A 14,019-nucleotide genomic window follows, 5' to 3' on the forward strand; every position below is an offset into this window, starting at 1 on the left:
ATATATATGCATATGTGTATATATATATATATATGTGCATATGTGTATATATATATATATGCATGTGTATATATACAGTGGGTACGGAAAGTATTCAGACCCCCTTAAATTTTTCACTCTTTGTTATATTGCAGCCATTTGCTAAAATCATTTAAGTTATTTTTTTTCCTCATTAATGTACACACAGCACACCATATTGACAGAAAAACACAGAATTGTTGACATTTTTGCAGATTTATTAAAAAAGAAAAACTGAAATATCACATGGTCCTAAGTATTCAGACCCTTTGCTGTGACACTCATATTATATATATATATATGTATATGTGTGTATATATATATATATATATATGCGTCAAAAGATATAATTTTTCCTTGAGTCATGGACATTTTTAACATGTTGCATAACACATTTTCACATTTTTGTTGTTAATGTCATGTTTAAAAGCATGCTTTGGTGGAAATGACATTTTAAACATTTGGAATACAATGGCCGACACATTTACCTTGATTTTTGTTTGTCATCTCTTATTAACCTTGGTAGAATTTTTTTTTTTTATTATTCATTGATAGTGAAATGGTTTATTATTATTGTCAATGGTTTATGATTAATGACAATAATCATTGTTTTTATAAAATTTATTAATATATAAATTTATGATTTTTATATTTTAAGATTCATATTAAAGATTTATTTTATAAAAATCTGGAAGATAAAAGTACCTGTAGTTGAAGAAACATTAAATTGTGAAAATCTTTCCACAGCATTTAATTTTTATTTTGTGCTTTGGAGAGACTTGCACAGTAGTACCAGACAGTACCAGTTTCTTCTCTTTATCACAAAATTATATACATGCTTATATAAAAGGCATTTGTAAAAAATAAATAAAAATAAAATAAAACAAAATAAAATAAGTGCATATTTGTTTCACCTTGTCCTGAGGGTTGCTGGGATTGCCTTTGTCCACCACTAGATGGCAGACTTGCAAAGAGATTTGAGCGATGGACACGCACACAGTTAGCTCAGTCTGAACTTATTCTTCTTGTTCTCATGCTACTTAAAGCTTATGTAACACTATTCATTTGTTGGTCTCTAGATATTAAAGGGCCTTTTTTTTTTTTTTATACCAGAAATGGGTAACACTATCATAAAAAGACACTAATAGATTATTTTGGGCCACTAATAGCAATCTATATGCATATGTTTTGTCTGCTCACACTTTAAAGAACTGAAACATTACACGGCTTGCCTGACATGTTCACACAGAGCTTAAGGGTGTGATCATTTCCTGTGAATCATTTGCACACATTTTTCTGTTCTGTCACTCTATGTGAGATATGAGTCTTGTGAACGAATAAGGTTATATCAGGCCACAGTAGGAACCGAAAACTTTCTGTATGATGTTGAGGTCATTTCCTTCTTCTGGAGTTCCTGTATGCCCTCCTGGTGCTGCTGTGAAAGTTTTGTATTTTGACTTGTTCTTCACCCATAATACTGACTCTTCAGAAAAGCTTTTAAAAAGGAGTCATATGATGTGATTTCAATTTTTCCTTTCTCTTTGGAGTGTTACAAACTCTTGGTGCATAAAGAAGATCTGTAAAGTTGCAAAGACTAAAGTCTCAAATCCAAAGAGATATTCTTTATAAAAGTTAAGAGTCAACCATGCCTACCTAAAACGGCTCGTTCTAACACGCCCCCACATGTCTACGTCACGATGTGGGAAGATTTGCATCCCAAATGTTCACGCAAAGAAAGAAGGCGTAATTTTTATTCTCGCTGTAGTATTGTTGTTGCCACCACAGCCATGTCGTGAAGGCACTGTGTGTTTCGTTGTGAAAGCGAAACAATTTTGTTTGGCCTTCCAAAAGAGGACGATATCCGCTTCGTTATGCCTGGAGCTGATCCGTGCTGGTCGCTGAGGAAATACATCAACTTCGCGCTGTGGATCGCCGGGTCGTCTTTCACCGTGGACGAAGCGGAGTCCAGCCCAGGGTCATCACATGTGGTTGCCGCAAGCCCGCCGGACACTCCTTCGTCTCCTTCGCCGCTCACTCTAGCCCGCCGTGTGTTTCGTTGTGAAAGCGAAACTACTTTGTTTGGCCTTCCAAAAGAGGACACGACTAGAAATCAGTGGCTAAGTTGTATTTACAACACTGTTCCAGAACAGTTCAACCCAAATATTCAGATGTCCAGCGCATTTTATGGAGGACTGTTTCCTGATCCTGGAAGAGTAGACTACAATGCCGGCTGTTCTGACTCACAGACTGTAAGTACGTTTTTTATATTTAAGGAATTTGCCACTGACGATTCAAACGCGAGTTTTGTAGCAGTGTAGAGTAGCACTTGTTGTTTGTCATTTCTCCGATCACAAACGCAGACATGGTTTTATGTTTATGCGGCGCGATGCAACGCAACGCGTAAAAAGACCGTATTCACTCTTAAAAATATAGGTGCTTCACGATGCCATAGAAGAACCTTTTTGTCTAAATGGTTCCATAGAGAACCTTTAACATCTGAAGAACCTTTCTGTTTCACAAAAGGTTCTTTGTGGCGAAAGAAGGTTCTTCAGATTACAAAAAGGTAAGAAAAGAGATGGTTCTTTAAAGAACCTTTGACTGAATGGTTATTTGTGGAACCAAAAATGGTTCTTCTATGGCATCGCTTGAAGAACCTTTTGAAGCACCTTTATTTTTAAGAATGTAAGTCATTATAATCCGTAATTATGTCCCCATTGGATGCAACAAATGCCTCATTTATAATGGGTTTTAATGTTTTTGTCTCGTCGCTTCGGCCGGACAGGGCATCACAATATGGTAACCTTTCCGTCACACGCTTGAGGTATTCGGCCAATCACAACGCACTGGATAGCTGGCCAATCAGAGCACACCTCGCTTTTCAGACCAATTAGCTTTGTAAAAATCGATGCGATTCAGAAAGGCGGGGCATAGAGGATTAACAATAATGTACAGTATGTGGAAAATAATGTGTTTTTTTAACCTTAAACCGCATAAACGCATTTCATTACACCAAATCACATCATATGACCCCTTTAAAAAAACTTCTACAGTTTGAACTAATTACAAAATACATATACTCTACTGTACAAAAGTGTGGCGTCGCTAAAATATATTAAATGTGTATATATATATGTATGTGTGTGTGAATATAACGGTATTATCTTCTGATAGGTCAATTTTTAAAAGGTTGTAATTGTAAATGTTATTCAAACTATTTTCCATATTAAGTTAATGTCATTATTACGATGTCCATTGTCAGCAAAAGGAGCCTGCTCATTTGAATAAGTTACAGTGAGTCAGCAGAAAGGCCTGCCTTATGAAAACTGCTTCCCAATGCAAACATTTCCATTGATTTACCTCAGGACACCTTATGTTTATCCAGCCAACTAGAAAACTCAAATATTTTTCTTGTATCACTGTATAAATTTGCCAATATGCTTTTTATTTGTCCAGATAGTCTTTAAGTGAGTGTTTTTGTGTTTTTACCAGAGTAAAGTTTGGTGCACATGTATACGTGTGCAGTTAAAACATTATTTTGTGTATTTGGTGTAATGCAATGTGTTTATTTTAAGGTAAAAAAAAAACACATTATTTTCCACATACTGTACATTATCGTTGCTCCTCTATGCCCCGCCTTTCTGAAACGCGTCGATTTTTACAAAGCTCATCAGTCTGAAAAGCGAGGTGGGCGCTGATTGGCCAGGTATCCAGTGCGTTGTGATTGGCCGAATGCCTCAAGCATGTGATGGAAATGTTACGCCCCTTACCATACTGTGATGCCGTGTCCCGGAGCGATGAGACAAAACCAATAAAACCCATTACAAACGAGGCATTTGTTGCATCCTGTGGGGACATAATTACTAATTATAATGGCTTATACAGTCTTTTTACGCATTGCGTTGCATATCGCGCCGCGTAAACATAAAACCATGTCTGCATTTGTGATCTGAGAAAGGACAAACAACAAGCACTACTCTACACTATTTGCATTTGAATCGTCAGTGGCAAATTATTTAAATATGAAAACATACTTACAGGCTGTATCAGGCTGAGTCAGAAGCGCCTTGCAAAGTTGGAATTGCCACACTTTATAGAAATAGCCTTTGTGCACATCCGCATTGTAGGCTACTCTCCCAGGAAACAGTCCTCCATAAAATGTGCTGCATATTTGGTTTGAGCTGTTCTGGAACAGAGTTGTAAATACAACTTAACCACTGATTAGTAGGGATGTGCGGGTCTAGTCGACTAGTCGACTAAACGGTACAGCTCCTACTAGTCGACACTGAAAACAATAGTCGATTACATGACAGAAAAGAAAAAGAAAAACAGGATTTTATCATTCACATTACCATCATTTTAACGTTGCATTTAAAACATTTTAAATAAGTTAAAATGAAAACGTTTGAAAAATAATACATAATTTTTTTAAGTTTATCTGGGCGGAAACTACATTTTTACCTCAGTCCTCACATGCATTTTTTTCGTGTCAGTTGCAGCGAGTCCAAAAATGGCCTTGCGAAAGACGAGAAGGTGTGGGATTATTTAGAATTAGAAGGAAACTGAAAAGTTTTGAGTAAACTGTGTAATGTCAAATTGTCTTACAATAACTCTACTGGAGCGATGCGTAATCATATTCAATACAGGTACGTAGGCGTTAGCTTAGAGGCTGGCCAAAGCCAGCAAATGTCAATCACGTCATTCACTACAACCCGCAGCCGCTGCAATCCCGTCCGCGCCGTCTATTCCTCTAACGAAGACCCACTTCGGTGGTGGTGCGGGATGTCCAGGCGCTTTCTGAAACTCTATCGGCTTGCTTTTCGTTATCTCTGCGTGCCTGCGACTTCAGTTCCTGCCGAGCGCGTTTTTTCAAGTGCAGGAATTTTATTGTTAATTGCCTCAGGTCCCGTCTTTCACCAGACCACATTGATAATTTCACTGAACAAATAACGCATGGTCTGAGTAAGTAAAATGGGCATTGTTTTGTTTTTAGACAATGTTTTTTCAAAGTTCGCCGCCTTTCTTTGCATGAACGTTTGGGCAGTGTTGTGCAAATCTTCCCACACAGTGACGTAGACGTGGGGGCGTGTTTAAACAAGGCGTTTTAGGAGGGCATGGACGAGTCCTAACTTTTATAAAGAATATCTCTTTGGGTTTGAGACTTTAGTCTTTGCAACTTTAGGGATCTTATCTATGCACGAACAGCTTGTAACACTCTTAAGAGAAAGGAAAACTTGAAACCGCATCATATGACCCCTTTAAGCAGATCAAACATGCCCCATAAACTTGTTCACCCACTGCCCTGCTGTAAACTGGAAGTGAAACCATCAGTGTGTGTGTGGGTGTGAGAGACTTTGACTGTTTGACAGCATGCCTTCTGAGCTATTTTTTATTCAGTTTTTCCCTCAGTGGACGGGAAATATGTAAGGGAAGTTATAGATAGAATTGTGTATGCGTGTTTAAGAGGGGAATGTGAAGAGCAGCTCTAGTTTTAAACCTGATAAAACTTATCAGAACGCAGCAGCAGCCTTATCACTTTTTGTTATGCACTCTCTAGCCATCACAGACAGTTGAGTCTTCCTCCCTCCCTCCCTTCCTTTAGAAAGGAGAAACCTCTGGGCGTGGTTGGTAGCAGCTGTGTTTTGATTGGTTGCTCTCCCAGGCGTATATTATCACCCGTTGGACACGTCCTTGCTCCACCCAGATAACGCACTCAAGCTGAAAGGCTCCTCCTACTGTTGTCAAATCATCACATCAAAGTGTTCAGTCTATCCTGCATGAACAGACAGGTAGTAAGGTTGGCCTCTCGCTGTGTGAAAGCTCAAGTGAACTTTAGGTTACGTTTTGCAAAGTGCTCACAGCTGGCATGTGGGGAATATCAGGCAGGTGGAAGAACGCAGTGACTGGATTTACAAGTGCTCACTTTTACCTAATTCCAGCATTTGTCGTCTTGGATTTACCACCATCAGCTTCTGCACTACGATAAGAGATCATATCCACTTTGTCTGGGTGCTTGTGTATATAGAGACTTCTAGTTTTAACTGACACGACAAAGAGGAACCTGTGGTGAAGTCCAAGTTTGACAAGCTGTGGTTTTGCTTGGGCGGAGGAGCTGTTCTGCGGTCGTCTGTCTGGTCCCAGGCGGCCTGATTCCTCAAGAGGTGATGGTGGGTGGCAGGGCCGTTACCGTGCGCCCGCACAGGCGCTTGGAGTGAAAGAGTTGCAGTGCAAACATGGAATTCTTCAAGAGTCTCGTTCCCACAGTCATCTCCGGGGACGGCGGACTGCCGGCAACGGACGCGGGGGGAGTGTGGCCACGGGAGACCGGCCCTCGCTTGCTAAGGATGAAGAGGCTGGTTTCACAGGCCAATGAAGAGGAGCAAGATGGATCCAGTCTGACTAGCCGGCCGGCTGTCCGTCTTCAACGACATCGTGCCAAAGGTACCGTCAGGAAAGAGGAAGGGACGGGTATTCAAACATTAATTTAACTGTCGCAGAGAGGAATGTTTGATTTGGAGGTGTGTGTGCAAGGTGTCGTGTTTGCACCATTTTTGTTTATAGTTCAGCTGTGATATATAAGATAAATCGCAGACAAGAGGGAACAAGCAAATGCTTTGTGTAACCGAACTGTTTGCAAAGTCTTAAGTTGGTCATCAGTGAGAATTATAAAACCAGGAATTTTAAAGTATTTTATGCAATACAAATGCAGAAAGCACATTACAGTACATGTTACATACCAAACTTTGTCTCCCAATCTTTCTGGCCATCTCAGGCCAGTCAGGGAGCAGTATTATCATGAGTGAAATAATATCAATTGTAGTAGTTTTTTACTGTGTGTTTGATCAAATAAATGCAGCTTTGGTGAGCATAAGAGACTTCTTTCGGACACACCGATGTTCCCAAGTGTGTTTAAATGCTCCATACCAGTCACTCTTATTCAAGTAACTATATTTTTAAGGTACTGCAACTCAGTATCACTTAATCTATTGAATTGACCAAATGCAGTAAAAATGTTAAATATTATTACAACTGTTTTCTGTTTTTGATATATTTTCAAATGTAAATGAATTCTCATCAGCCAGTTGTGCTGCTTTGTTTTTGTGGAAACTGAAGATTAGAAAGTTCAAAAGACCAGCATTTATTTGAAATATAAATATTTTGTAACATTATAAATGTTTTACGGTCACTTTCGATCTATTTAATGCATCCTTGATAAATAAAATATAAATTTCTTAAAAAAACAAAAAAAAACATGTCCCTAAAAGTGTATAATATGATATACCTTGTCGGCAAAAGTGGTTTAAAATGTAAAACGTACAAATATAAAGTGATTTGAAATTTTTAAGGAGTTCACAACAACAGTTAAAATAAGTAGTTACCAAGTGACAAGCATGTGCTCACACACACGCACAAGTATTTGCAGTTTAATGATGACAACAGCATTTAATCAGTCGTTGTCAGGACGAGCTGTTTTGATAATTGAGAATGCTTGCAAGTTCTCTGCACAGTGCAAAGTGTCAATAATAACAAACAGCTCTCATGTACCGTCACCTTTTTAGACAGGGTAAACCTTTCAAAAGTCTCTCAAATTTATCTTATTGTTTTAATTATTGGACAATTTTCCTTTGCAGTAACTAGATTTACAAATAATCAACCACCTCTTTGATTTTAGCCTGTAGTTGAACCTTGAAGCTTTAGATGCATATTCTCATTAATTGCTTTGATTTGTTTCTCAATGGATATTGAATGAGTCAGCGTTGGCAGGAACATTTTTCTATTTGGTTGGGTAGTGCCTGTTCCCAGCTCAACCTGTTTCTTCAGCTGGAAGGCAGCTTTACAGACACAATCACATAGATCTGCCTTCTTCAGTGCGTTACATAACTGATGTTCTCTGCTGCTGCTGCTGATATTAGTGGTGTTTTGATGGTGCTTCTGTTTGTGTTTCTGCTCTGGATGTTGCTGCGTGCACATGAGCTGTATGCAGGAGGAGGAAGGATATGGAGACTCTGCAGTATGTTGTGTGTCTAATATTGGTCCTCTCCAGGGCTTTCCAGGGCCACTGATCTGGAATCAGTGATCACAGTGTCAAACAGACACAGTTGCTCTGTCATGTGATCAGACTTCACTTCATTAAACTGCAATGGAAGTTTATCTTGGAAAAATGAGTGCTTGTGCATGTGGGGGTTTCTTTCAGGCAGCATGTGATTCATAATCAGGACTGGATGAGCAGAAATGCAAGTTAAGAACAGGCCACACATGCAAACGGTTCATAAAGTTGAACACTGGGGTTGACAAAGCTGACAAAAAATAAAATGCAGTTCATCAGCAATAAATTGTATTTATCGCCTTCATTTCTTTTTTTCTTTCACTCTTGCACTCCCTTTTGCTTATTTGCTCTTTCTCTCCCTTTTATTACTTTGCTTTTGTTTGTTAGTTCATTGCTGCTTTCTTTCTTTCATTTCCTCATTCTTTTTCATTTTTTACTTTCCTTTTTGTTTTACTTTTTCATTCCCCCCCCCCCCCATTTTTTCGTCACATTTTGTTTGCCTTTTCTTTTGTTCGTTCACCCTCAGTGTTTCCCCTGCCATTATTTTAGGGGGGCGGCACCCCCCCCCCCCCTTGAAGGTCAAGTTAATTTTATTTAATTAAATTTTCTCTATAGCGCCAGATCACAACAGATGTCATTTAAAGTTACCTTTCTTATAGAACATGTCTGTACCTTGTTTTTTTATTAAGCAAACTAAATAGCCTTATGTTATTTGTCTTATTTACACGACGGCATGTCATTTCAGTCTCTACGTTATGGTCGCGCTCTCTGTATCACGCACAGCAGAGTTCCGCCCCGCGTGCGCTCACACACACACACACGTAAGCCCACTCCCACTAGTATTTGTAAATATTAAGCCGCAAAACGATTCATATTTAAATATGAATTCTGCGTGTCTCTGTGTTAATGAATGGCACAGATGCGTGGTTTTGTGTAGTACTCGTACTGAAACATTCGTGACGCTTCCGGTGTATTTTCCAAAAAATAAAATTTGTTTAATTTTCATTACTTAAAAGATAGATTAAATGAATGTTTTATGCCTTAAAACTAAATGTAAATACACAACGCAGAATTTCTGAGCAAAAAAATCATAAGGCTATTGTAAGAATAAATTAAACTTGTTTTATGCTTTCAAATTAGACATGCTAAAACAGAATTTGGTTACAATAAAACATAAGGTTGGACAAATAAAACATTTCATAGGGCCCTAAACGTAATATTTGTTAAACTTTTAATAATTTGATGTTAAATTGTTTAAGTTTCATGATTTTAATTAATTAGACATGCTTTTTGATTAATAATGTAATTTAACCAGAGTTAAACCATAAAAAAAAACGGAATCTTTACCACTCCGTTCATTCACTCCCCCCCATAACTCGCTTTTGCTTGGTTTCATTTGTTCAATCATTGTTTGATCATTGTTTTTTTTCTTGTTTCTCTTGTTCTTTCCATCTCACATTTTCACATTTCACTTTATTTTATTTTTTTTATTTGTTCATTTTTTTAAATTGTTCCATTTCTTTTCTTTTTTTTAATTTTCACATTTTTGTTCGCTTTCTATTTTGATTGCTTTCATTCATTCACCTTCTATTCGGTTGTCATTTTGTTTCTGTTCATTCCCTTTTTGCTTCCATTCGTTGGTTCACTTTTCCCTTTGCTTGCCCACCTTTCACTCATTTGTTCTTTTGCTTGCTTTCGTTTGTTCGTTTATTGCTATTTTTTTCCATTTTCTTGTTTTACTTTTGCTCATTCATACTTTAATTATTTCTTTCTTTCAGTCCATTCCGTTTGGTCTCACTTGTGTTTGTTTCTCTTATACTTTTTCACTTGTTCTTGCATTTGCTCATTCTTTTTTCTTTCATTCAGTTTCTCATTCTTGCATTTCTCTTTTTTCCTCTTTTACTTCTTCATTTGTTACTTTGTTTGCTCTTTTCTTCTCTCTCATGACTCAGTGTACTGTATTTAGCTGTGTTTTGTCAGTTTTTGGGATAGAGGGTGTTATAGAGATCTGGTGCTGATGTGTGTGACTGTCTCTGCTGACTCAAGAGGTGCGATCAGTGGAAATTTTAGTCTAGCATGCCCACTGTCCCTCTCTCTTGCTCTCTCTCTCACTCACTCTCTCTCTCTCTCTCTCTCTCTCTCTCTCTCTCTCTCTCTCTCTCTCCAACACACTGGGTTTCACCGCTTTGCAATAATGTCTCTCTCTGCAGAGTGTGTTTGTTGCTTTGGTGCTGACAGGTGCGCTTGTTCCTGGCAAGGTGTGCAGTGTCCTGCGGTCTCTAGCTTGCACTGCTGCTGATATGTGATTCAGCTGAAATGTTTCAGTGTAGTACAGAATCCTGAACACCAAGCGGTTCATGCTAATTCATCAACACTTGGCTTCCAACATTACTGGAAACAATGTAGTCTTTTGGCCAAATCAGATTTGGTAACGTTACTTGTTTTACAGTACTGTGATCACAGGTTTGATAGGATCGTTTGACCAGAGAGAACAATTTACATCAAGAATACAACACATTGATACCATTGACTGTGTGTCAGTACCACAGCCTCATTTTCATTTGTGTAAAATTACATTTGGTGTCTGCTGTCTTGGTACATTACTCAAATGGACAACATACAATTCATAAACATCTAATTACACAATTTATATTCATAGGCAACATTACACATAAGATGAACTTTGATTTAAAGGGGTCATTTGATGCGATTTCAATTTTTCTCTTTGGAGTGTTACAAGCTCTTGGTGCATAAAAAAGATCTGTAAAGTTGCAAAGACTAAAGTCTCAGATCCAAAGAGGGATTCTTTATATAAGTTAAGAGTCAACCACGCCTACCTAAATCAGCTCTTTCTAACACGCCCCCACATATCTACCTCACTGTGTGGGAAGATTTGCATAACGCTGCCCAAATGTTCACGCAAAGAAAGAAGGCATAACTTTTATTCTCACTGTAGTATTGTTGATGCTGCAGCCATGTCGTGAAGACGCTGTGTGTTTCGTTGTGAAAGCGAAACTACTTTGTTTGGTCTTCCAAAAGAGGACGATATCTGCTTCGTCATGCCTAGAGCTGATCTGTGCTGGTCGCTGAGGGAATACATCAGCTTTCACCGTGGACGAAGCGGAGTTCAGCCCGGGGTCGTCACGTGGTTGCCGCTCATTCGTTGGATCCGCCGGGTGCGCCGTTCTCGACCCCGCCGCCTCCGCTCACTCTAGCCCGGCCTCAGCTCACGCTAAGCCGGGGCTTCCACTCACGCTAGCCCGGCCTCAGCTCACTCTATCCCGGCCTCAGCGCACGCTAAGCCGGGGCTTTCCCTCACGCTAGGCCACTGTGCTTTTCGTTGTGAAAGTGAAACTACTTTGTTTGGTCTTCCAAAAGAGGATTTGTAATGGGTTTTAATGTTTTTGTCTCGTTGCTCCGGCCGGGACACGGGATCAACAGTATGGTGAGGGCCAATCACAATGCATTGGATAGCTGGCCAATCACAGCACACCTCGCTTTTTCAGACTGATGAGCTTTGTAAAAATCGACGCGTTTCAGAAAGGTGGGGCATAGAAGAGAAACAATAATGTACAGTATGTGGAAAATGTGTTTTTTAAACTTTAAACCGCATAAACACATTTCATTACCCCAAATACACAAAATAAAGTTCTTTTTAGCAGCATCATATGACCCCTTTAAACATCCAAACCTTGGATGGTTCCTTAAAGGAATGTACCATTTGATTTTTTTACAGGGAATTGTTTTACCTCTAGTAACCCAAAATAAACTTGTTAAAATCATTAACAAGGAAATGTCTCAGATGTTTATTAGATGGCAGTAAGTTCACGTTTGTGCTATAGCTTCTCTGCACAGCTGTTGTCTGGACTTTGCATAATGGGAGATGCAGGTTCACACAATGAAACCTCTGCCTGCTAAAAACTTCAGCAAATAGTACAACCTCAGATAGAATTTCTGTCCATATTGATCAGCCTCTCTTTCTCTCTCTATCCCTCTTCTTTTTCTTTTCCTCTCCATCATTCACTCTCTATTTGCCTTATTCCTTTTTTGGCTCTACTTTTCCCAATTCTGGGTGCTATAATGCACAGAACAGGAAATGCACTCTCACTGTGGCCTCATGGGACTAAAAAGGCCTTCACAAACCGCCTGTCTGTCAGCGTATGCCCTGCTCACTGTCCAAAAGCACTTACAGTCTGTCTTCTGAAACATCAGCAGTTGATCTCTGAACAGAGTGCCTGTTTCATCTTCCCATCCAGTTTCTGAATTAGATTTGATTGAGGCTGAATGTGCTGATCTGGATCAGCATCTGGGTTAGATACTGTCTAGGCTTGGGTTTGAGTTGATGTGTTTTTGATCTGGATCAGAATATGTTGTGGTTATTGTACAACCGGAATGAGGTTTGAGTATATTTCTGATTTGTATGAGAATCTGATTTAATTTACCGTGAAACTGAGATGGGGTTTGAGTGTACTTCTGATCAGAATCTGATTTAGTGATTATAAACCCGGGATGGGGTTTGATCTGGATCAAAGTCTGATTTGTATTAATATCTGGTTTAGATATAAGTCTGGGATAGATTTTGAGTTGAGGTGTTTCTGATCTAAATCAGAATGGTTTAGTTACTGAAAACCTGGAATGAAGTTTGATCTGGATTAGAATCGGTTTTAGTTACTGTAAATCTGGGGTATGAATGGTGTGCTTCTGATTTGTATTAGAATCTGATCTATTTACTGTAAAGCTTGAATGGAATTTGTTCCAGATCAGAATCTGGTTTAGCTTCGTTACTGTAAACCTGGAGTTTGGTTTGAATTGATGTGTTTATGATCTTGCCCAAAATCTGGTCCTGTAAGCCTAGAGTTGGATTTGACTCTGTATGCTTTTGCTGTATATTAAAGTGCTTGGTGACAGTCGCACCCTGTTGTGACAATAGAGCAGCATTCCTGCTGTGTTGAGCAGGATTCTACTGTTTACCCTAAACTGTGTGAGAGATGGCAGTCTTTGGCCATCATGTGATTCTGGACTGACTTATTTTACTGGGTGTGGTGCATGCGGGAACAGCCAGTTTGCAAACCTAACTTACACAAAAGTGACGAGATACACTGCTTTGTTAGTGTAGAGGGACAAAAACAGATAGTATTAGTTGGAAAGAGTTATTACTTAAATGTCATGCAACATTCTTGTTGCATTGTCATGTTCTGTCATCATACACCTGTTCTCAGATCAGTGCATGAGAGATTAACAGTGAGCTCACTTTCACAGGAAGTGTTTAAAACTAACATTCCGATCAGTTCAGCACCACCGATTGAAGTTCTAGAAGATTGCGTGGAAACAGAAAACTGAGAACTGACCTTTCCAGAATTCTTAAGCCTTTGTGGTCTTTTGCTTTCTTACTAATTAGGCATTGGCCGGTATGAGATTTTGACGGTATGATAACCTTAAGCAAAAATATCATGGTTTCCCGGTATCACGGTATTGTCATTAGAGCTCTAAAATGTGTTATTTTTAAATTACTGGGTAAAAAAATAATAAAAAAAAAACTTTTCCCCGCTCAACACAATATATTTTGTTTTTGAGCAACATACAGAATATTTATTAGTTTATTTTTTCTTTGATTTGTTTCCTAAAAATAAAAAAAATAAAGACTGGCATCTTTATCCTAACCTAAATCTGTAATTAAAGTTATTTAATTTTAGTTATATAATTCATATACATATCATTTATATAATTTCATTTAATTTAGTTATATAATTTCATATACATAATTTGATTTAATGATAACCCAATTTGAAGCAAAAACAGAATGTTCTGACTAGCTTTGTGAAATTATACTACATGCCTGAACGAAGCAAACAGCAGATGCTCTGAATGAGATGCAGATTCACTCTCTGACAGCAGGAGGCGCTTCTGGAACACCAGATACAGCGTTTTCTTGGTTACCGCTGTAAACAAAGCAACAC

The 14,019-nt window shown here is 38.6% G+C and overlaps 1 protein-coding gene across 1 annotated transcript in view; it reads left to right on the forward strand.

Annotated features, from left to right (window-relative positions):
* Nucleotides 1–5,727: 5,727 nt before the first annotated feature.
* Nucleotides 5,728–14,019, forward strand: part of LOC107597466 (protein furry homolog-like) — a 96,496-nt gene continuing 88,204 nt past the window's right edge. Inside the window, exon 1 of the mRNA XM_016288538.1 lies at nt 5,728–6,456. Coding sequence (XP_016144024.1) covers nt 6,249–6,456 — 208 coding nt within the window. The 5' untranslated portion in view covers nt 5,728–6,248. The remainder of the gene's footprint in view (nt 6,457–14,019) is intronic.

This window comes from Sinocyclocheilus grahami, unplaced genomic scaffold (assembly GCF_001515645.1).
Source record: "Sinocyclocheilus grahami isolate Dianchi unplaced genomic scaffold, SAMN03320097.WGS_v1.1 scaffold232.1, whole genome shotgun sequence".
Classification (NCBI taxonomy): domain Eukaryota; kingdom Metazoa; phylum Chordata; class Actinopteri; order Cypriniformes; family Cyprinidae; genus Sinocyclocheilus; species Sinocyclocheilus grahami.